General features: G+C 40.0%; 1 protein-coding gene across 1 annotated transcript; it reads left to right on the forward strand.

Moving 5' to 3' along the window:
* Nucleotides 1-89: 89 nt before the first annotated feature.
* Nucleotides 90-3,410, forward strand: LOC121235873 (B3 domain-containing transcription factor VRN1-like). Its single transcript, XM_041132307.1, has 6 exons — nucleotides 90-389; nucleotides 867-1,434; nucleotides 1,531-1,712; nucleotides 1,837-2,086; nucleotides 2,287-2,492; nucleotides 2,786-3,410. The coding sequence occupies exons 1-6, from the start codon at nucleotides 285-287 to the stop codon at nucleotides 3,086-3,088; spliced, it is 1,614 nt and encodes a 537-aa protein (XP_040988241.1). The 5' UTR covers nucleotides 90-284; the 3' UTR covers nucleotides 3,089-3,410.
* The last annotated feature ends 21,216 nt before the right edge of the window (nucleotides 3,411-24,626 follow it).

The raw sequence follows: 24,626 nt of genomic DNA on the forward strand, positions 1-24,626 counted from the left end.
TCTCTCTGCAATTGGATTAATAGCTCTTCATCAGCCTTCGATGAACTCTGACCCTCCTATTTATTCCCCATCTGAAGCAAGTTAAAACAAATACCTTTACCAAGTAAAGAAGCTAGAAAGTAATTATGAACTGATTTGTGTCAGAATTCACATCTGTACCAATGAGGTAACAATAAATCTCTGTATTATTGAGCACAACGACCCAGCATGTTGGCACTGTTAATAGAAGCTCATGTTTTCACACTTTACTCTGATCCTTACTTGGGAAAACTTCAGGTTTAACTATGGCTTCTCAAGGCAAGAGAGACGATCGAAGTCCGGGAGTTGCGGTGAAAGCTCCACATTTTTTCAAGATAATTCTTGCTGATTCTTTACGACATGGGAAGCTTGTCAGCATATTCATTTCTGTTCATCTGATTCAAGAATTTGACACTGCTGTTTTGTGAAAAATAATCAAATAAAGAACTGTTTCTTTTGGTTTTGCTGTAAGATACTGAACACACAGAGAGCAGAGCGAGTCTAAAGCCATTAGGTTCTTAAACTTCGAAAGTTTATAAACTGTCATAACAACTAGTACTGGCTGAACTTAGACTAAACTATTTCCTGTATACTACAAAATAAACAAGGAAAATCCTTTTATTTGCTTCATTTCAGTTTGTAACTTTAGAGTAGTTCAGTTTGTTGGCCTCTAAAGAAACAGAGTGTTTTCTATCAAGTGACAGTAAAAGTAAGAAAGTCTCAAGTGTCAACCCAAATTTTAGGGTTTCAAATGCATGACAAGAACTGTGTGTCGTGTTTGATGTGTTCTGCTACATTTTTTTTTTTTTTTTTTTTTATATGTAAACTTAAACATAGATTCTTTACAGATGATTCCGAGAAGGTTTGTAAGGAAACATGGAGAAGGGTTGTCAAACCTAGCATTTCTTAATCTTCCAAATGGTGCTGAATGGAAATTAGAATTGACGAGATGTGATGGTGAAATCTGGTTACAGAAGGGTTGGCAAGAGTTCATGGAGTACTACTCTGTGAAGCCGGGACACTTTCTAGTTTTCAGATATGAAGGAAATTCTCGCTTTCATATACTCATATTTGATATGAGTGCAACAGAAATAGATTATCCCACCCACAGCTCCCAAGTTAAGGGGGGAAATTTTGGTGAAAAACTCCAAGTTTCACCAAAGGAAGAAACTGAAAATGATAGTTCTGTGGAGATATTAGATAGCTTTAGAACATACAAAAGAAGGGAGAAGTTGCCATGCGATCCAAGGCCTCAAAAGATGAAGAGAACGAATCCAAGTGCAAAAACTGAGAAAATCTCCAATCTACCTAAATGGGTTCCTCATTCTACACCAAACCGCACTCAACCTAAAGAGGTAAAACCTAAGAAGCTAAAAGCACAAGGAAATCTGCATCCGACCAAGCAAGAGTTTGAAGGTCCGGAATCTTATATATTACAGTTAATTTGATTTCTCTGATCTTCGGGTTAAAGTTTTTAATTATGTCACCTTATCATTTGATTGTCAACAAAAGCTGTTGAAGGCATTTCTACCAACGAAGTTGGATGTCCAAAGTCGGAGGTTCTTACAAGGACTCGACCATTGACTTTGATTGAAAAAGCAAGAGCTCTTAAGAAAGCAAGTGGATTCAAACGCGAAAACCCATATTTTATGGTTGTCATGCAACCATCATATGTGCAATTTGGATGGTGTTTGGTAAGCTTTAAATTTGAAACCCACTTCATCATCACAAGTTCTAGCACCTTCAAATCTTTTCAGTTCTGTACTCAATTACGAGGATTTTATTAACCTTTCTAAGTTTTCTTCTTCTTACTCTCAGAATATACCATCAAAATTTGCAAAGACTTATTTGAATATGACTTTTGGTGATGTGGTCCTTCGGGTTTCGGATGGCAGAAACTGGTTTGTTAAGTACAGTGCAGGCAAATTTTTATGTTGGAAGGAATTCTCACTGGACAATAATCTGAAAGTAGGCGACGTTTGTGCGTTTGAACTGATTAAGGGCATTAAAGTTTCTTTCAAAGTTATAATTTTCCGTGCAAATGAAGAACAATGCCCTCTATTTCCAGGTAAGAACTTGTTTAGAGCACGATTATATCTGGAGAACATCAGATATGAAGGGAAACATGTTTTTCACCTACTTTCACACAAAGGTTAATTTGAAGGCAAAAGATCTTGAATATGTTTTGCATATGTTCTGTAGGCAGGTCAAACTATCAAGTTGATATCTGCTGATTCAAGTTTTTTCGTGTATGTTGATCTGGGACAGGGGGACTTTATTTTTCTTCTAAAGGAGAAGGTGGAAGCATGCCTAAATCTCCCATCATGTGCTTTCAATCTCATATTTTTAGGAATAAAAAACGGACAGCTACTGAAAAAGCTAGGGCTCTTGAGAGTGCTATTGCTTTCAATTCTCAAAATCCATTTTTTATGGTCTCCATGGGCACACTATACGCCTACGGCAAATGCAACTTGGTAAACTTTCCGTTCAAAGCATGTTGAAGCATCGCAACCTTTGTCAACTTCAATTTAAACAGATAACATGCATTAATTACATATTCAAGAAATGATATTTACAGTTATAGTGAGCAAAGATGAGATCTACATTAGAAAATTTAATTTTTTAATGATTGATTCTACTCTTTTTTTAAAGGAGTATACGGTACTTGCACAATCCATAACTATATCTAGAATTATTCATTGAATAGATTTCAATTAGTTGAAGATTTTTCTTTCCTAATTGCTTTTTCCTTTACTCAACCCTTCAGAACATACCACGCAAGTTTGCAGAGAAATATTTGAGTGATCAGAAGCCTGGCAATGTCATCCTCCTGGTTTCAGGTGGGAAAACTTGGCATGTCCAATACATTTCTAGAGATTTAGGCAGTCGTAGAAAAACTGAACTTTCTATCGGTTGGAGAGCATTTGCCCGGGATAATAAATTAGAAGAAGGTGATGTTTGTGTATTTGAGTTGATGAAGGGCATTGGAATTACAAATAGCCATCAATCTCATGGTAAGAGATCTGAGTGTACCGGCATCAGTAAACAGCAAATACTCAAGTTAATCTAGCAAATTAAGCTAATTTTGAATACTATGATCTGTGAAAAGACAGTGTTCTGTGTTGTGTACTTTTGAACATCTGTTTTTTGTGCGGACTGTAGTAGAAAGAGTTTTCAAGAGTAGTGATGCTTGAGCAGGTTGGGGATAAGTCGTGGGTAGTGAAATTCTTGAGTTACAACCACAAGTTAAGTAGATGTTTTTGTCTTTTTGTATGCTGAAAAGTCCCCATTTTGAGATGCCTCAGTCAAGTTGTCATGTTTAATTTAGAAAATTAGTGAATTTGTTGTTTTATGATGTGCAATTCTCGTTTTAGGATACTTAATTTATGTTTAATGCTGTTTGTAAAATACATGTTTTAAGTTCTTGTTTGAAGTTGAGCATTTCAAGTGGCAAAATACATAAAGTATGTCCTACAATATTTATTATTGTCTGTATAAATAGTTCGGACAATATTAAATAAACATAAATATTATAGGACTCTTAAATTCAGTTAAATAACTTGAGAGGATGTTTATTTCCTTACATTTTCCTTATTCTAATAATAAATCACCATTTTATTTACTAATATAAAGTTATATTCCCATATTAAATGAAGCAAAACTTTCAGCTTATATTATATTAAATCATATATTAATTTTAGATTATTTTAATGCTCAGACTCGACATCCAGTTATACAGGTCATCCCAAGTCGAGTCGTGGAATGTGAAGCTCTGGGACTTTCTCAGGGGTTTGGGAGGCGTCGGTGGAGCTAATGTGGTCGGAACTCTGAAGCGGGCTGACCGGAGTAGGAATAGCCGGCGGCATCGGAGTGGGATTAAGAGGTAGCGCATGGCTGGGGTTTAGGTTCCAGAGTAGGAATTGAGAAATGCCTTGACCCCTATTAGAGTTTAAGAGTCCACCACCACAAAGCCCATTGTTCAGTGGCTGTTTTTTTATTTGTTATTCTGGTTCGTGGGCTTTTTAAGTCAAGAGCAGTACATCCTCCAAGGATGTAAAACGAAACCGGTCTCGAGAAGGATAATATAAATAATAATAATAATAATAATAATAATAATAATAATAATAATAATTTCATTTTTTATATTCTTAAATTTTTTACAATATCACTAAAAACTACTTCGTTAATTATTAAATAATAAAAAAAATTTCATCGGACTCCAATCGGGACCCAAATGTGGGTGACTCTAGCATTTTTCTTAAGTCAAAGCTCCATAATGCATTTTTAGTTTTGATAAATTTATAAAAATGTCGTGAAAGTTGACCTATAATTTATAAAAATAAAAATGATAGACCTATTACTTGTTAACAATTTGTTTGCAAGTATGAATTAAAATAATATATTTTTGATAAATTCATAAATCGTTTTTTTTAAATATTATAAAAAGTAGAAGAAACAAACGATCAAACTCAACAATAAGAACGGCCGTATAACAGTACGGCCCTAAAAATATAAGAATAAACTAAAAGAGTGGTAATCAAAGTTTTGAATACCGTATTGGACACCGTATCGATTAAGGCATTGAAACAAAATATTTCAGTACTGGTACTGTTTCATATACTATTTCAAGATAGTCAATATATGAATAAATTATATATATAAATATATATAAAATTTATATTCTAAAATAATAGTCTATATATGAATAAATTATATATAAACACACACATATAAATTATAAGTAGCCTAGTCAGAATTAAGAGTAAAAAAATGAGTTTGTAGTTTGAAAAAATAGAAAAAAAAAAAAAGAAGAAAAAATTAAAGGCCGAAATATCGGCCGATACTCTCGGTATTTGGGCTGGTACGAAATATATGTAATACATATACCGGATAAGTGGCTGGTACCGGCCGGTATTTAAAACAATGGTGGTAATGAGTAATACTATATACTACACCACCATCCCATTTCATTTCACTATGTAAGATGTGACATATTTATCATCATTAGATGATAAAGAATATTTTAATATAAGATCATCTAATGGTGATAAATGTGCCACATCTTATATAGTGGGATGAAAGTAAGATGGTAGTGTGGTGTTTAGAATTTTTTAATGATAATACATTTACGAGAAATCTTTGAGACAATGCGAATTTTTATACTGTCTTGTGGATTTCCCCTAAAAGACTCATTGTGAGATTTTCATTACTCAAACTATAATTCGATACAACTTCTCTTCAAATTAAATTGTATTGTGGAAATGCCACTTTCATCTAGAGTAGTTATCCAAAAAATATACTGATTACTTTTTTTTTTACTTAATTGTTAAGGAAGTATTTTCAAATACGTTTGTAATTTTTTTGAAATGTTTAAAAGGAATTAAAAAATATATTTTTTTTAAAAATGCAATCCTCAATACAAAAATTGGGTAGAGTTCTTGGTGGCCTATATTATATAGAGGAAATATATTTGCAATCGTGAATTGTGCAACCACCGCGTAATCGTTCTGAAAAAAGTGAATAAAACATGAGACCCATATAAAAAAAAAATTAATAGTAGAATCCACTCTTTTTCAAAGCGATTACGCAGCGTTTACGTAGTTCACAGTTGTATATAGAATTACTCTATTCTATATACTTTTTTGGAGTACTTTTGATGCTTTCAAGGGGCTATTATAATAATAAAATAAGTTAGAAATTTAAATACTTTTTAATACTATCAATTATTAAATGTGACATATTTCTATATCAATTTTAGAAGAATAATGTTATATGCAGTCGTGGAGTGCCCAAGCGTCGTATAGTCGTTTTGAAAAAGAGTGATGTCCACTATTAAAAATTTAATTTATTTTATGTGGATCCTGTATATATTCATTTTTTTTCAAAGTGATTATATGATACTTGCAAACTCATGACTACAACTATTATTTTTCATGTTTAGAAACTACGAGTGCAAATAGCCTAAACTTTCTTTCTTATATGGGGCCCGTTGATACTTCCTATCCTTCCTATAAGGGAATTTTCCCCTTAAGGCCCAAAAGGCCCTATCAAGCTCGGCCCAGTACAGAAAGCCATGAATCCGGCCTATTAAGAGAATTCTTTGTACATGACCTGTAGGAGGGATGGTGCTGCAGGGGATGAGACTCATTGATCTGAGGCCCTAAATTAGTGGACAACTTCGGCGAGCTAGCCAGACTGTTACTAACCCAATTCATGTCTAGTTGAAGGAGGCGGCGCCCGACTGCATACCTCCTCACTATTAAACAGACAAAAGATGAAAGCCTGAAGTCCTACATGGCTTGGTTCAACAGAGAGCGCATGATCACCGACGACCAAGACGAGAAGATAACTTTGGTGGTGCTCCTAGGAGACTTCTGGCCACGCTCCCAATTCATGGCAGAACTGGCCGGGCGGACTCCCGCGAAGTTGCGGGAATTCATGGACTAGGCAGACAACTCCATCAACGTGGAAGACACTATCCGGGCATTGGCAGAGTTGCAAAGAAAGGAAATGGAGCGCACGAAGAGGAAGGAGAATGCCCCAACCAAGACCAAGCCCCATGAGAAAGGGGAAAAGGGCTTCAAGGAGAAACAACGAGAGGAAGTTCTGGCAAAGGGACTCGGACCATTGTATGACTAGCCCACGTTCACCATTCAAAAGGAGGACGATCGGGGAACAGTGTGCCGCTACTGCACGTACCATTAGTCTACCTTGAACAACATCGAAGACTGTTTCTTCTCAGGAGGAAGAAATGAATATTTGGAACAGTAGAGACGCCTCTGCTCCCTGGCCAGAAGACAAGAGCAAGGGACAAGGGGAAGATCGAGGAAAAGGAGCCAGGATCGAGGTGGTTGGCACATTAGTGACTAGCATTAAGAGGGCCAATGCCAGATCGCCCCCATCCACCACCAAGGTAGCAACTCCCATTAGGGAGATTTGAACCATGGTTGGAGGGTTCGCAAGTGGGGGCATCACCTCTTCAGGAAGGGAAGCACATGTCAGGCGGACCTGATACTACGAGGTATACTCGGCTGAGTATCATCCTGCCAAACAACGAAGGGGTGACCCCACTCTAGTCATCTCGTTCACGGAGGCTGATGAAGAAGCCATAGCGATGCCCTAGTGGTCACAATACTCGTCGCCAATTTCACCACATGCAGAATCTTCATCGACAACGGGAGCTTCGCAGACATCTTGTTTTGGGAAGCATTTGTCCAGATGGGTATTGAGGCCTCCCTGCTACTGCCCACCCCCATGCCCTTAAAATGTTTCTTTGGAAGCATTGTCCAGCCTGTGGGAACCATCACGCTATCCGTCCTGGTGGGAAGTATGGTCGACTTCCTGGTGGTGAAAACTCCGTCAGCATACAATACCATCATCGGGAGGCCCACGTCGACCTACTACCTCAAAATGAAGTTCCCAACCCCCTAGGGAGTGGGGGGGAGTCCGAGGGAAGCAAGTGTCAGCGAGGGAATGCTACGTACAGGAGCTGAAGTAGATGGATGAAGGGTCAGCCTTGGACAACACCAAAAGGACAAAATAGGCCGGGCACTACCGAAGAAATTACGGCAAGCCTCCATCTACAATTTGCCCTGCCAGTTTCTAGACAGGAAAGGATGGTGAGTTGATTTGGAGAAGAGGATGGTCGACGACCTTCCCAGACAGGGATTCCGAGTCCCCTAAATTTTGTAACATCTCTTCACCGAGCTTGTACATTCCATTTTATTTAATAAAACACAACTTTTCAGTACAATGCAAATATCTGCTACACGCTCTCATATTATCAGTAAGGCACCAACAATAAAAGCACGGCTAACGAAATCTACGGTGACAAGGTCATCAACAACTTACCTCCTCGCAGGTCACCATAGAGAAAGGTAGGCTCAAGGGTTACCTTATCCCTCTCGCGGCAGAGTGCGGGTCAGCCAATGGCGGCCCGAAGATAAAAATTTACCTTCCTAGCAGACGTCAACAGGCGGGTATGAGTCTAGTAACAAACGACCCTAAAAATTACCTCCCTGCTGGACACTATAGGGAAAGGTCGGCCTAAGGGTGGCCTTATCCCTCCTGTAGAGGAGAGTAGGATTGGCCCCATGGCCCTCCCAAATAAATTACCCCGACCTCCATTGCAACGAAGAGTGAGATCAACACCAGCCTAACCCAACACTTACCTTTCTTGTGATATCAACGAGCGAAAGTAGGTTCAGTAACAGACTGTCCGAACAACTTACCTCCCTGCAAGACTCAACAGGGAAAGGTCGGCCTTAAGGTGACCTTATTCCTCCCTTAAAGGAGAGCGGATCCTGCCTTTAAGGCGACCTGAACAACTTACCCCGACTCCTATCACGGCAAAGAGCGGTCATCCAAATTACTGTCCAAACTTATCTGTGATGCCCCGACTCCCACGTACAAAACAAACATGGGAATCGTGACGTCGGGATGATGATAACACGGTCACGCATCCCAACGAAATGTGCTCAAGTGTGTACAACATGCAAATGTGCACAATAAAAGTCGCAGCGGATATTATAATAGTCAACTAAGTACCAGAATTTTAAATACAAATATTCAAAACAAATTATCCGTAAAAAGTTATACAGTCATCCCAAATATATTACAAAGGTAATACATAAATAATTGATTAAAACGAATCTTGATAAACAGGAGCAATCCCAAATCACTCTGCCAACGGAGCCAAGCTAAGGCTCGTCATCCTCATCTGCATCAAAATCTACGATACCATAAAATGGTACCACAGGTAAGTATAAACCAAACAACTCTCGGGATAAAAACATATTGATGCAACCAACATGCATGCATATGATGAAATATGCATCAAATCCAAAATATCATTTTCTCCGAAAATGGATATTTTCCAACACATGCTAAAATCCCATTTTGGCCCAAAAATAGTAATCCATTATTTTCCCAGAAAATGACCCAAATCAATAAAGCATCATTTTCCCAGAAAATGAATCACATACAAATCCTTTTATTCAACACATGCTATTTTTCCAGAAAATAGCCCATCAATCCATTAACCATATGCACCATGATCTCCCCTAGGGACCATCCGCACGTTTTGGCTCCGTAGCGATGCCCAGTTCCGCACCCAGCACGTTCGTGGCCAAGCACCCACTACGCAACAAGCGATGCCCAGTTCCGCGCCCAGCGCGTTCGTGGTCAAGCATCCTCTAGCCCCCGCCAGCAGAGGGGCCACAGAGTCGGCACGAGACCATCTCGTCCGATCCCGTTGTCGCCCAGCGACAACTCAGGGGACGTCACTCAGTATATTCCACTCCCGAGTGACCAGAGGAGCTCCACTGAGATAATGCCCCATCTCGACTTGGAGTCGTGATACACACGCACCCAAAATCCATTCTCACATAAAAATCTAGTTTCCATAAAACACATGAACATGAATGCATGTACACGAAAACCCAGTTTCATTTACAAACATGATCATGCGTGCAATATGCCATGTACATGAACAATGCCATACCAACAACCAATAATTCACAATGCAAACCAAACACACAACTCCGTCCACAATCCATCCGACCCCCGAACTCCTCGGACTCAGTCCGGCATAACCAACCAGAACACAGTAATATGGGTTAGTGCAAAAATATATTTAAATCACGATAGTTCTTTAGAAAAATACTTACAGTGCTATATAATGATTTTCGAAGGATTACGAAACTGCAAGAAGTGGCGGCTCAACAACGTAACAGTGTAAAATACAATGTGGCCGTGGGTCTCAAAAATTCACTTTTGAACGGGGACAAACCAAGACCCGAAATTGATAGGATAGGGGTTAGAGAGGTTGGTGAAGCCAATGGTGGTGGTGGTTTGCCGTGGGTGGCGGCGTAGATGGTGGTTTTAGGCAAAAAATACCCAAATCGGAGATGGAGATAGATAGGCTTCACTGGTGGTAGATCGGAGCTGGGGTTGGGTCCATTGGGTTGCTATGAGGTCGAGGATGAAATGGTGAAGAAATGGTGGCTGGAGGTGGTGCGATGGCGGCGCTGGAGTGAAGAGAGCGCCGCGGCTTGGTGTTGTGCGTGGGGAGAAACGGCAGCGAGTTAGGGGCTTAGATTGATGGGGATGATGGCCGGCAGGAGGGGAACTTGTGGCGGTGGGCGGTGTCGGTCACCGACGACTCACGGCGGCGGGCTGGGTGGAGGAGAAAAATGCACGGGAAGAGAGAAGGAGATGGGTGTCGAGCGGGAAAGCAGAGAAAGAAGGAATAAAAAAGAAGAAAAGAAAAGAAAAGAAGAAAGAAAAAGAGAGGAAAGAGAAAATTGAGGGAAAGAAATGAGGTCCAATCCTCACATTTTGGGTCACGAAAATGATCCAATGAAAACGATTTTAAAACAGCAAGTTAAATAAAATAATTTAAACGTAATGATAAAATGAAGATAAAATAATTAAATCCAACAATCAATTAATTTAAAATAAAGAACAATTTAAATGCATCACAATTATAAATATTAAGAAAACATAACAAATTAATTTTCACAATTTAAAGATCATAAAATAAACCATTTAAAATATCCGATAATTTTAAAACAAGAGAATAAATTTTTGAATTAATAAAAATAATTTTTCAATAAAAATACACTAAAATGCGGGTTGTTACATTCTCCCCCCTTAAGAAAAATTTCGTTCTCAAAATTTGTAAGGCCATACATCACGCTAAAACAGGATACATGATACAACCAAAACACGCTTGAGACAACATACCATCACCAACGCCCAAAAGCGTAAGTAATGCTCTCTCAAGTCTACTCCCATAGGCAATTCCATCATACTCACATTAGACTTCCAATGGCATCTCCCATCCAGTATTTTTAAGATGTTATCCAAAATCTCATTTCCTCAATAACCTTAATACAACATCCAATAAATTCTAATGATTAATAGCTCCGTACAATAATCTGTGCTAACCTCAATCGACTCCTATGCTATAATTTCTAATCCTTCATTGTATTCTACATTTGGTAACCTAATGGACACTTCCAAAGTTAACCATCAATAAAAAATTTTGCACAACCAAATGATTAATCTCCAATTACAAGTATCGTCTCAAAAATTCAAGTCACCACTAATTCCTCAAGATCAGCACAAAATCCGAACTCCTAACTATAACCACAAATTTCACGCTTCTGCTGCGCACTCTGATAATTCGCCACATGCATAAAATTTATGTCTTCATAAAAAGACACTATCGAGTACAAGGTGGCTCCATACCTACTAATCAGAAAACTCTTACCACCTTTTGGTAGAAAATACTCTCTTTCCCAAAACCAGGAGTTATCACTCATATTCCTTAATTAACTCCCACTGCCTTGATCAAAATCAATATTCTGCAAAATACATCCATGATCATTGACAGGAAACCAATATCAATCAACCTCAACATCCCAAATTGCAAACAAGTAACATTACCCCAAAATACGCCCATCTCATCTAAGATAAGGAGCATACCTTAAAAGGCTCGATTCCAACTCGGCCAACCAATAAGAGCGCCTATAACCTCTACCCGACAACTTAAACCCAAAAGCTCGTCACCTACATTCAGAATAACATCTAATCTAGCGGTGACTAAACTCATTACGAACCATCATTGACTTCACCAAAACATTATCAAAACCTTCTTGGTAACTTGCCCACCTACTTCTACTCCTATAAGCTAGTATTAGTACGACTAGTTCCTTTAATAGCACATCACTACTAAACCTCAAGGCAAGCCATACTGTTCAAATCATCAATCCACCAAAAGCCAAAGCAAAGCACCCAAGGATCCTAATGCTTTATTAACTCACATACTTGATCATATCATCCACCATTGATGCCTAAACTTCAACTTCCAAGATCTTATCCTCCCCCATACATGACGACCCATCCATCTCTGTTCAAGTTAAATAACAATCTCCTTAATTCAACCAATTGGATGCTCAATCTCCAAAGAAAGTATAACCTCAAAATTTAAACTCCTAGGTAACCTCAAGTCACAATTAATTCCTGTAGATAATCACAATAATTATTACCAACCATCATTCCATTGAGTAACCCACTTCGACTGCACACTTCGATCGACTCATAAAAAAAAACTCTAAGCCAAAATCACTTGAATTTAATACTATTGTATTTATTCATCTTCAACATCTACCTAAGACACTTCTTCCAAGCCAAAAATGAGACAAGGACCCCCCTGTACTCTCCGAAATGCATACACACTCACCACTACTACACATCGATCTCATGCACCCTTAGTCAAAACTAAAAAGCCTCCAAACATGCAAGTGATCCATCGTTACCATTTTCATCATTTGGACCTATATCCTCGAAATCAACAAGAATCATTTCCTAAATCCGCACTATCTATTATCCTTAAAATTGATATGGATTAAATCTTTAACCCGTTACTGTAACCTCGAGCTAAAAACAATCATTTTTTTTTTAACAAGATCAACATCTTCAATCCCTAGAAAATACATGAACTAGATCATTTCCTTCTATCTCCAAAGAAATTCTCTCCTGAAAAATTTTTATATCAGTAACTCAACTCTGATCAATCCTATTTTAATGGTTACCAACTATTCAATCGCCAGAAAAGATCAAGCTAGCGTACCAAGTCTACAAAACTAAGAACTCAAATCCAATTATAATTCAGCCCTTCAACACTGCAATTCTAAAACCATAAACCAGATAAGAATCATTTGCCGAAATCCTCAAGATCAATGACCTTCAATCTAAAACATTCACCTTATAAAGCTTGTAAATTCTAAAGCCCCAAATGTTATAAAACTGCTTATCAAAGTCGACAAGATCGAAAACTTCTAATCTAAGTAATCTCTCAATTGCTTGTTGAACCTACCACCTTAAATCCCATAAACTTATTTCCTAAAAATTATAAGATCTCAAACCTTAGATGAACTTCTCATAAATCTAACCTTGAAGTTCGTTGAACTTACAACCTCCTACTCCATAAACTCACTACATAATTTCTACTGAGGCTACAACCTCAATTAACCTAAGCGATTTAAAACTATTTCCCTCCTCAGTTGCGACTTGAGTTCCTACTCCATAGAGTTCACCCAGACCATGTCGTTCGAGCCTCGATATTAAAAACAAACCAATCGCCAAGAGTTCAGGCCTACTACACTAAATGTTTAAGCTTAACAATAACATTCTCGATCGTATCATCTTCCTGCCATAGCGTAACCCTTAACCCCACTTTCAACTCAAGCAAATTAAAATACGACTGTAGCAAAATAAATTAAAATATGACAATACAACATAAAATAAAATAGAATAAAACCAACAATAAAATATCATAAGACAAAATGAAGAAAACGATGAAGCAGTACACAATAAAATAATTAAAAAATAAATAAAATAACCTGCCATAAAATAAAACAAAAAAATATAAAATAAACAAACAAGTAGAATACAATAAAATAAATAAAACCAATAAAAACAACATACTTTAAATTAAATAATTTAACTTACAACTTTAAAAAAATAAAAATTTCTGGTACTTCACCTAAGGGACATGTGAGTTTACCCAGAGCCGAACTGCTCTGATACCACCTGTGATACCCTGACTCCCACGTACAAAAAAAATACTGGAATCATGAAGTCGGGATGATGACAACACGGTCACGCATCCCAAAGAAATGTACTCAAGTGTGTGCAACAAGCAAATGTGCACAATAAAAGTCGCAGCGGATATTATAATAGTCAACTAAGTACCAGAATTTTAAATACAAATATTCAAAACAAATTATCCTTAAAAAGTTATACAGTCATCCCAAATATATTACAAAGGTAATACATAAATAATTGATAAAAACGAATCTCGATAAACATGAGCAATCCCAGATCACTCTGCCAATGGAGCCAAGCTAAGGCTCGTCATTCTCATCTGCATCACACCATAAAATGGTACCACAGGTAAGTATAAACCAAACAACTCTCGGGATAAAAACATATTGATGCAACCAACATGCATGCATATGATGAAATATGCATCAAATCCAAAATATCATTTTCCCCGAAAATGGATATTTTCCAACACACGCAAAAATCCAATTTTGGCCCAAAAATAGTAATCCGTTATTTTTCCAGAAAATGACCCAAATCAATAAAACATCATTTTCCCAGAAAATGAATCACATACAAATCCTTTTATTCAACACACGCTATTTTCCCAGAAAATAACCCATCAATCCATTAACCATATGCACCATGATCTTCCCTAGAGACCATCCGCACGTCCTGGTTTCGTAGCGATGCCCAGTTCCGCTCCCAGCGCGTTCGTGGCAAGCATCCTCTAGCCCCCGCCAGTAGAGGGGCCACAGAGTCGGCACGAGACCATCTCATCCAATCCCGTTGTCGCCCAGCGACAACCCAGGGGACGTCACTCAGTATATTCCGCTCCCGAGGGACCAGAGGAGCTCCACTGAGATAATGCCCCATCTCGACTTGGGGTCGTGATACACACGCACCCAAAATCCATTCTCACATGAAAACCCAGTTTCCATAAAACACATGAATATGAATGCATGTACACGAAAACTCAGTTTCATTTACAAACATGATCATGCGTGCAATATGCTATGTACATGAACAACGCCATACCAACAACCAACAATTCACAATGCAAACCAAACACACAACTCCGTCCACAATCTATCTGACCCCCGAACTCCTCAGACTCAGTCCGGCATAACCAACCAAAACACAATAATATGGGTTAGTGCAAAAATATATTTAAATCACGACAGTCTTTGGAAAAATACGTACAGTGCTATATAATGATTTTCGAAGGATCACGAAACTGCAAGAAGTGGCGGCTCAGCAACGTAACAGTGTAAAATACATTGTGGCCGTGGGTCTCAAAAATCTACTTTTGAACGGGGACAAACCAAGACCCGAAATTGATAGGATAGGGCTTAGAGAGGTCGGTGAAACCAATGGTGGTGGTGGTTTGCCGTGGGTGGCGGCATAGAGGGTGGTTTTAGGCAAAAAATGCCCAAATCGGAGATGGGGATAGATAGGCTCACCGGTGGTAGATCGGAGCTGGGGTTGGGTCCATTGGGTTTCTATGAGGTCGATGATGAAGTGGTCAAGAAATGGTGGCTGGAGGTGGTGTGACGGCGGCGCTGGAGTGAAGGGAGCGCCGCGGCTTGGTGTTGTGCGTGGGGAGAAACGACAGCGAGTTAGGGGCTTAGATTGATGGGGGATGATGGCCGGCGGGAAGGGAACTTGTGGCGGTGGGTGGTGTCGGTCACGGGCGGCGGGCTGGGTGAAGAAGAAAAACGCATAGGAAGAGAGAGGGAGATGGGTGTCGAGCGGGAAAGCAGAGGAAGAAGGAAGCAAAAAGAAGAAAAAAGAAGAAAAGAAAAGAAAAGAAGAAAGAAAAAGAGATGAAAGAGAAAATTGAGGGAAATAAATGATGTCCAATCCTCACATCTTGAGTCACGAAAATGATCCAACGAAAACGATTTTAAAACAGCAAGTTAAATAAATAATTTAAACGTAATGATAAAATGAAGATAAAATAATTAAATCCAACAATTAATTAATTTAAAATAAAGAACAATCTAAATGCATCACAATAATAAATATAAAGAAAATATAACAAATTAATTTTCACAATTTAAAGATCATAAAATAAACCATTTAAAATATCTGATAATTTCAAAACAAGAGAATAAATTTTTGAATTAATAAAAATAATCTTTCAATAAAAATACACTAAAATGCGGGGTGTTACATTATCTCCCTGTGGGATACAAGGGGAAGGGTAGGCCTGAAAGATTGCCTTGTCCTCCTAGCGGAGGAGAGCGGGTTTGGCCCTTGTGACAACTCAAAAACTTACCCCGACCTCCACTACGAGTGAAGAATGGGTCTAGACAAGCCTGATTGAAAGTGTTACCTTTCCTTTTGATGTCAACGAGCCGGAGCGGGTCCAGTAACAGACTGCGCAAACAACTTACCTCCCTGAGAGACTCAAAAGGGAAAAGCCGGCCTAAAGACAGCCTTACCCCTCTCGCAGAGGAGAGCGGGCTCCGCCCTCGAGGCGACCCGAAGAACTTACCCAACCTCCTATCATGGTGAAAGAGTTGACTGCTATAATGGCAGCCCAAAGATGTTACCTCCTTGGAGAACCAAAAAGGGGTGAGCTTGAGGTAGCTTGAACCCTCCCCAATGGAGTACGGGTTTAAGTCTTACGACTGCCTGAAGAAAGAAGAATCTATAGAAAGGAAGCAAAGTACCGCACAAAGCATCAGTAAGCAAGGAACGGGTCAAGGTTATAAACTCTCTAAATGCCAAGGCAAAATATACAAGCATGAACAGTAGCGGCACACAATGAAAGGTAATAAGTGCAAAAAAAGGGAGGGGGAGTATAGGAATAAATACAACAAGGAAAATGTGAAAGAAATACAGCGAGGAAAATGTGGAAACAATGTAGTAAGAAAATGCAGAGACAGTACAGTCAGATACACAAAGTCATTTTATTAATTATGCATGATTACAAAAAAAAAAAGAAAAAAGAATTACATCATGAAGTCGTAAAGCTACAAGGAACAAATCACATCATGTAGCAGCAGAACTACAAGGAATAAGTTGCATCATAAGGCCACATAAGACCGTATGGGCTACAAGGAGGAAAAGTGCTCTAGTGCCCGATCTAAACTGGAAAACGGCCAAGGACAATCTTAAAGTTCCTGAAGACTTCACTGTTGTCGGGCCCAAGGAAACCAAAAGGTAAGTTGCAGACCATGTTTTTGGGTGAAAGAAATGAGTTCAGGGTCAGATAGCGACAACCACCACAGCACCATAGCAACAAAAGCCCTTATCCACTGAAACCATGGAGAAGAGTTTTGAAGTCGAGTCTCGTAAGCAAAAGGACAAGAAAGAGGAAGCACAATAAGCAAAAGGACAAGAATGAGAACGAAGGGTCTGGGACCCCAACAACGAAGGATGGGCATTTCCACCTTCTGATGCTCAAACTGCCACAACCAGCAGCGACCTGAGTGCCACCATAGGACCTGTCGCCCACTAGAGTGTGAAGGATCCAACAAAACCATGAAAGATAGAAAAACAAAACAAAGGAACTTCGGAAGAAAAAGTAAAGGAAAGTAAAAGAACTAGAAACTCAAGTAGCAAAACAAGAGTCACAGAATAAAAGAGAAAGATCGAAGTGAGTATAATCGAATTTCTAACTGGTAGATTATATAGGTAGGGTAAATGCTTGGCCTGCCAAGGCATCATAACTCCACGAATCACCATAAGTCGCCACGTGTTTTCCCCAGAGAACCAAAATCCCTTGATTATTGCAACCGCTGCAAAGTATATCTGCTAATACAATATGCGGAGTTAATGCCAATAAAGAACGGAGCCATGATGTGGAAATCGAAGGGAAGCCATTTAATGGAGAAATATAATTGGCATTGTATTGTGTTGCCATGTATACAAAATGTGAACGGTTACTCAGCATGCGACTAGGAAGGCCAGAAACTTGACAGGGCGTGAATGAAGGAGGAGATAAGAAGAATTCTTCTTGGACTCATTTAGAAAGAATTAACGGGGTAATTATAAGGGATTTATTCCTTTTACTTAGAACTCGCTGGGTTTCTAAACATTATCCGGCCCAAAGGTACCGAATAGTCAACAAAGCAGGTCAACCTAACAATCGGTGGCTGCTTTCAGAACCCAGGAATCAAAGTTAAAAGGAAAAAAAAAAAAGCAAAGGAAGCCAGCGGGGTAGACCGAGAAACTTCAAAGGCCAAAGTAGCAAGTCGGGTTGAAAAGATTAAACTAGACGCTAGTAGGGTAGGCCGGGAAAACTTCAAAAGTATGGCCGGACATGGCCACCCAAATAATGACTAAAACGATAGCCACATTCCGGGAACAACTATCCATAGAAAATAAACAAACGCAACGTGACCGGCCAGCGGGATATGTAAGAGCTCTGCGAACCCCTTTACCCTGATTTTCTAGGCCGGCCATACCACAACAAAAGAAGAAAGGAAAAATAGGCAAAGGCGAAAGCATGGCGAGTAAGGATATGTGCATTAATGAGTATATATACATGTTGTTGAACAACAAAATGCGAATACATGTGCAAAAAAAAAAAAAAAAAAGAGTACAATGAAACAAATAAAGTCTTTAAGTGTTGGCTCTAGGAGCATCACCCTCAGCAGAAACAGGAGCAAGGGTGGTCATCTCAGCAGTCGCAAGAGCAAGGTTGGTTGGCTCAACGACAGCAGGAACGAGGCTAGCCAGCTCTACTAATGCCAGCACAGGTACGGCTGCATCAGGAAAAGCATTTGGCATCTCATTCCTTCCCAGATCGCGGTTGGTTTCAAAGGATGCCTTGTTAGTAGGGATATCACCAAGCACAAGCCGCTGAAGGTAATTGGTGAAAGGTCTCGAGCACAGCTTCAGACTCCCCAAAAGAAATGACTGCATTGATTTGCAGCCTTCAGCGACCTTGTGTCCACACACCTTGTCACAAAGTGTCGGGAACCACTTTAGCTGCCTTTGTAAAGATAGGGTGGCGTCCTGAAGATTTTGGTTCAGCTACTCCAACTGGACCTTCTCTTCCCACACTTGGGCGACTTGAAGACTCTGGTTCAGCAGCTCCAACCGCCTCTTCTCCTCCCTTTCTCGGGATAGGTCGTCTTGAAGACTTTGGTTGAGCCGCTCCAGTTGGGTCTTCTCCTCTTCCCATGTCTGCTTATGCTTCCATTGGTGACGCTCTAACTTCTTCGATCTCTTGTGCTCGTCCGACAGGCCGAATCTCGTCTTCTCGAGTTTGAGCTTCAGCTGCTCCCTCTCCGCTCTGTCTCCTCGAGCATGGTTCAAGCTCTCTTGAGCGGCTGCCTCCTGATCGTCCATGATAAAAGCCACAAGCTGAGAAGTACCCTAGTGATGAAAAAGAAAGATTGAGAAAAATGGAGAAGGAAGGAAAAGAAAAGTAAAAGGCGGGAAAGGGACGATCATACCTTGTGGAAGAAACCCCGACAAGCATTTAACAATCCGGCCAATAGCTTCTTCTCAGCTCCCCTCCATGGGTAGCTGGGACAAAGAAGGAAGGGCTTTTGCAAGACTTGTAAATTCAAGAAGTCCCCTGGAAACCACGGGAGGAGCAGGCAGGTCCTCATGGTAACCCCCCGGGAAGGGGCCGATCGCGACATCTGGAGGAAAGTCGTCCACTAATAGATACTCAGTCCGGGCAAATGGTTAGTCATGCAGACCCTTATCGGTTATATCACATATAGAACTGCCACCTTTGAGAGACTCTACCTGGACGAGTGGATCAATGACTGAACTCCTTAAACCATCGTCGGCCTGAACAAGAGAATCTGTAGCAAGATTCATTATGCTCCCGAGGACTGTTACGTTTGGAGGAGATTTACCTCCTGAGTAATCTTCTGCCTCCGCACGGTTGTTGGAAGAAACTTCCACCCCCTCATTGGTCGCCTCAAGAGAGTGACTCCAGACAGCCGAACGAGATGAGGAAGGATGAGAGATCCATGAAGAAGAATGTTGTCCCTCATTAGGAGTGGAAGATGTGAAAATACTTTGGAGGAGGGTGCCCATCTCGACCTCAACCCCAGGCGCCTCACCAATCGCTGCAGGAAGAGGCACCATGGGAAAACTACTCATCAGTTCACCCCCCACAACCGGCGTTGGGACCGCCACAGTAATCAGATGGCTAGCCTCTAAAGTAATTGGTTCCCACAGTAAAGGGTCCTAAACTCCGGGAAGTAGTCTGTCCTCGGCCTAAACGCTCTCCTGACTGGTTTTTTTCCCCCGTATCTGGCAGAGGAAGGTCCGAGGAACGCTTCCGAAGCGGAGCAACTTAGGACTGCTTAACAACCAGCCTATCATCAGAGGGAAGGTGGCCCAAGGGAGGAAGAGAACTCCTCAAACTCTCCTCAGAAAGGAGGACATTGGAAAAAAAACACTGTCGGGATGGTTTTGCCCCATTTTTGCACGATTTTAAGATGTTTCGCTTCATAAGGAGTGGTCGTCAAATGCACAACTTTATCTTCCAGAACTTTTTCCCAGTCTGTCCGTATGGGGAGCTCTTAGCGATTCGCCTGACCCACCGAAAACTCCCAACTGCAGCTAGATATAAAGAAGAACTTGGGGGACCAGTCTTTTACCTTGCGGTATCACGGCTCCAAGGTGACTAGGGCATGAGACGCCTTGAAATTGCATACGTTCTCCTATAGGCATAGCACCTTGTGAGCAAGAAAAAACTCGAGGCTAGTAAGGTCCGCATCATCCGTATAGGATTCCAACAAAATCCGTCACCAGATAATGCTGCAGTAAATCAATAACTGCCAGGCATTCGGGTGCAGTTGGGAAGGGGCCAGGCCGAGATGGTCCAGAAGGTCACAGATAGGGCGAGGAAATTGCAATCTCAAGCCACATGAAAACATGGAAGGATATAGGGCTAACTTATTGGAATTACCCTTTGCATCAATGGCGCCCTCGTCAGGGCTAGAAACTTCAAAGGAAACAGACTCTAGTACTTGATTGGTGAGACCTAAAGAGGCTAGCATTGGTTTGTCAGTAGTCGAGCACCATCTGCTACCCAAAAATATTGGCCCAGCATTGGTAAGCGTAGAACCCCCACCGAAAACATTGGGTTGAACAGATTTTTCAGAAGCCATCACTGCCAGAACACGAAGTAATGGAGAAGAATGGAAGAAGAAAACAAAAATCAAGAAAACAAAAATGGTGGGACAATCACAATGTAGTGGGCAGAAGTCAGGTCGCACTCTCGCGTTTTATAAAAGGAGGTGACGATTAGACTCTTATACACCATGGCAACAAGGATACTTGCCCTTTCGGTTTCATGGAATGTGGTTTACGAAGCGATGCCAGCACGAAAAGCCGCCTGACACCCTTTCGTTAATTAGTTTAAAAAGATGTAACGAAAATGTGAGCCTATCATGGAAGATAAGAACGCCGTCAGAAGTGCCAACCCGCAGAGGCTTCCCAGACCTTAGAAAACCTAAATGGAGTGCCCAACCATGGTAGGAAGGCGGGATCGAATCATGATAAATTCCCACCGTACTCGTTCGGTGAGAATTAGTGGGGTAACAATAAGGGAATTTTCCCCTCAAGGCCCAAAAGACCCTATCAAGCCCAGCCCAGGACAAAAAGTCACAAACCCAACCCACTAGGAGAATTTTCTGCACATGACCTGTAGGAAGGAGAGTGCTGCAGGGGATGAGACTCATCGATTTGAGGCCCCCTCGGATGGTCCAGTCACCGAGTGTCCGCCTACATGGCAGGCGTGACATACAGAGAACCGTTGATCTAGTGACAGAAAAGGCATGAATGGACTAGGAGAAATGCAGACTAAGAGCAGAAGGTTGGAGAATCACGCTGCATTAATGGCTCCGCCACCCGGACAACACGTCACATTAATGACGCTGTCGCAGAGCCGTGCCACAATAATGAGGCCATCGCAAAGCCATGCCGCATTTAAAGATTCAGACAAAAGGAATAGTACAGGGAACCTAGACTTCATGAAAGCATGCATGATCTATTTTTTAGACCTATAGTATAAATAGTTGATCCCAGGTAAGAGGATACTCTCTCTGATCCCTAAACTCTCTTACTTATTTACTACACTCCAAAAATATTTACTAACTTTGGTATCAGAAGTTCCCCAGCCACAAGGCCGCCCTTTTTGAGCCGCAGTATATTCTACCTTGTGCAGGGCTCATTTTTTAAGACCTGAGTTATCAAAACTTGGCCTAAAAGTATGCGAAACACGACGTTAATATTTTTTTTTCTTGGAACAAAGGATATGTGTAAATATATAAGAAAACCTTGATTTAAATCTATGGAGTGGATTAAGACCCTATTTGGATATAGAGATGGTTTCATCTCATCTCATCTCATCTCATTTTATAACTACAACTTTTCTAAATTTTCAAATAAAATATAATAAATAATTTAACTTTTTTCAAATCTCAAAATAGTAATAATATTAAAAAATAATATTCTAATAATATTTTATTCAATTCATCTAAACCATCTCATCTCATCTCATCTCACTATCCAAATAAACAATAAACAAAATAACAATGGACAAATAAATAAGAAGAGTAAGGGATCATTACTTGAGAAAATCACAGTACCATTATGCGTCTAGAAGAAAATAAATAGAGAAGAACAATCTGCATTGAAAAAAAAAAAAGAAATATGGATAATGCACTTTTGATTGGAAAATAATGATCGACTTTTGACTTTTTTTAAACTTTTTTGATGGAGATTGTAGGAATCTAAAGATGAATGAAAGTGATACCTCACAAAACATAGTGCAGTCATCTTTTTATAACTATATATATGTCGTACAATGAAAATAGAAATCTATGTAGATATCATATTAAGATAGCTATTGATTAATATCTTATTTGTTAGAAGAAGTCTTTTTATCTTTTTTTTTGAGGTAGAACAAATTTCATTAATTCAGAATGAGATATTACAACTTTGACCTAAGATATATAGAATTCAAGTTAACTACTGCTTTTAAGGCTCCCCAATACACATATTTTTTTGTGACTGACATGGTTTATTCCATTACTGTAACTCTCTACAAACAAATTACTGTCTGAGAGACATCACTCTGTCTTAAGATAGATTTAACAAACCCCACAGTCTGTCCTAAGACAGAATTAACCAACCCCACACTCTGTGTAAGACTGTTTTTTTTTTTTTTACCTTAACCAAATGAAATAACAGAAAACATAAAAGATACATGAGAAAATAGTGAATTACAGTTTGGAAAGCTGTAGATCCGCATTTTCAACCTTCGAGGAAATAAAAAATGTCAACACCGAGATTGTGGCCTCCCTGGCAGTACGGCAAAACATCAGGTCTGAAGAAACTGATGGCCTTGGTCCCAGAAAAGCCGCGCGTGGCGGCAGTAGAGCTCCCATTGTGGTGGCATGTGGATGTTGCATGCGCACTTTGGGCTGTGCGTGTGGCTCACGCGCCACTCCGTTCGACGAGATTTCTCATCCATCTGAAGGATTGATGCCTTGGGAATCCTTGTTAGGGACCTCGGTCTTGTCCCTAACTCTAAGGACCAGGAGCTTGTCTTGGTGAGGATGATGACCAAGTGACCTCGCCAACTTGCTTGGCCTTCAACAAAGGAATGGTGTTTGAGTGATGAAATGATAGAGATGATGATGAACTCGGGTAGGCTAGGTGTTGATTATGAGTGTTTGATGCAATGTGGGTGGCTTGAAGGGTGCCCTTGATATTTGGGCCACTTGGATGGTGATTAGGGTTGGTATGGTGAAGTGTACCTAGGGTTTTGTGAGGTGGCTAGGGTGGATTTCGAGATTTGGAAGAGTTGGCTTAGGGTTGGAGTTTAGGATGATGCTAGGGTTTGGGAATGAGGTGGAAGAGTGAGGCTAGGGTTTGGTGGTTGAATGAGTCTAGGGTTGCTCCTTGACTTTAGGGATTGATTAAAGATAAGATGAGGAAAATAGGATTTGGATAAGATAAGTGGATGAAGATGGATGGTGTTTGAAGGAGTCTAAGGTTGTTCCTAGAGTTTAGGGATTGACTAGGATAAAATTAAGGAAATATTCCTAAGTGGTAGGAATCTCTTTAGGTAAGTGTTGGATTTGGTATTGGCTAAGGTGGACGGATTGGGGTTGACTTGGTCTTTGGAAGATTGACTAGATTTGGTTGGTTTATAAATGAATATTGAAAGTTTGTAAGATGGAGGGAATCTTTGAGGGAATAGGAAAATTTGAACTAAGATGGCAAGTCAATTGTTGACTAGAGAGATTGTACAAAAAGTGATTTAAGGAATTGAATGTGATTATCAATTCCTTAAATTAAGGGATTTGAAATGGAAGGAAGTCAAAACTTCTAAAAGGAAACAATTACCTTATAGGGACTTGAGGTGGACGGCTAGGGTTTTATGGAGGGAAGGATTTATGATGTGGCCGAATATGGTAATTGTTTGTATGAAAAGATGGAAAGTAATTAGGGATTCAGCTAGGTCAAAGTATGTGATGGATGAAGGGTAATTATGGTAAGGGTTCACTTATGGAAAGTAGGACAATATTAGGGTTGGTTGAGTGGTGTATGTGGGAAGATAAAAATGGATGGATGGATAGGGTTGTGGCCGTGTATGGTAAGTGGGAAATACGGCTAAGGCGACTTGGATGATGGGAACAATTTATGGAAAGTGGCAAATACTTTAATGGTCGAGAATAAGGGTATGGAAAGATTGGAAAAGCAATTGAAGAATGAACACCAAGAACAAAATGATGAACACTCAAGAACAAAGTGAAATACTTAAGAACTTGAATGAACAAAAGATAACAAATCAACTAATGATTCACGGATTGCACAATAGTTGAAATAAACCTCATGAATTGATAACTTGATAAAAACAAGGATAACATAACTTGGATTCACGAATTGCACCAAGTTGCAAGAACAAGATAAATGAACCACACCTATTCACGAATTGCAAGGTGTGATCCTCTATTTGGGATTCACGAATTGCACCCAAAAATCCCAAGTGCCTAGTACTG

The sequence above is a fragment of the Juglans microcarpa x Juglans regia genome, chromosome 1D, assembly GCF_004785595.1.
Source record: "Juglans microcarpa x Juglans regia isolate MS1-56 chromosome 1D, Jm3101_v1.0, whole genome shotgun sequence".
Lineage (NCBI taxonomy): Eukaryota > Viridiplantae > Streptophyta > Magnoliopsida > Fagales > Juglandaceae > Juglans > Juglans microcarpa x Juglans regia.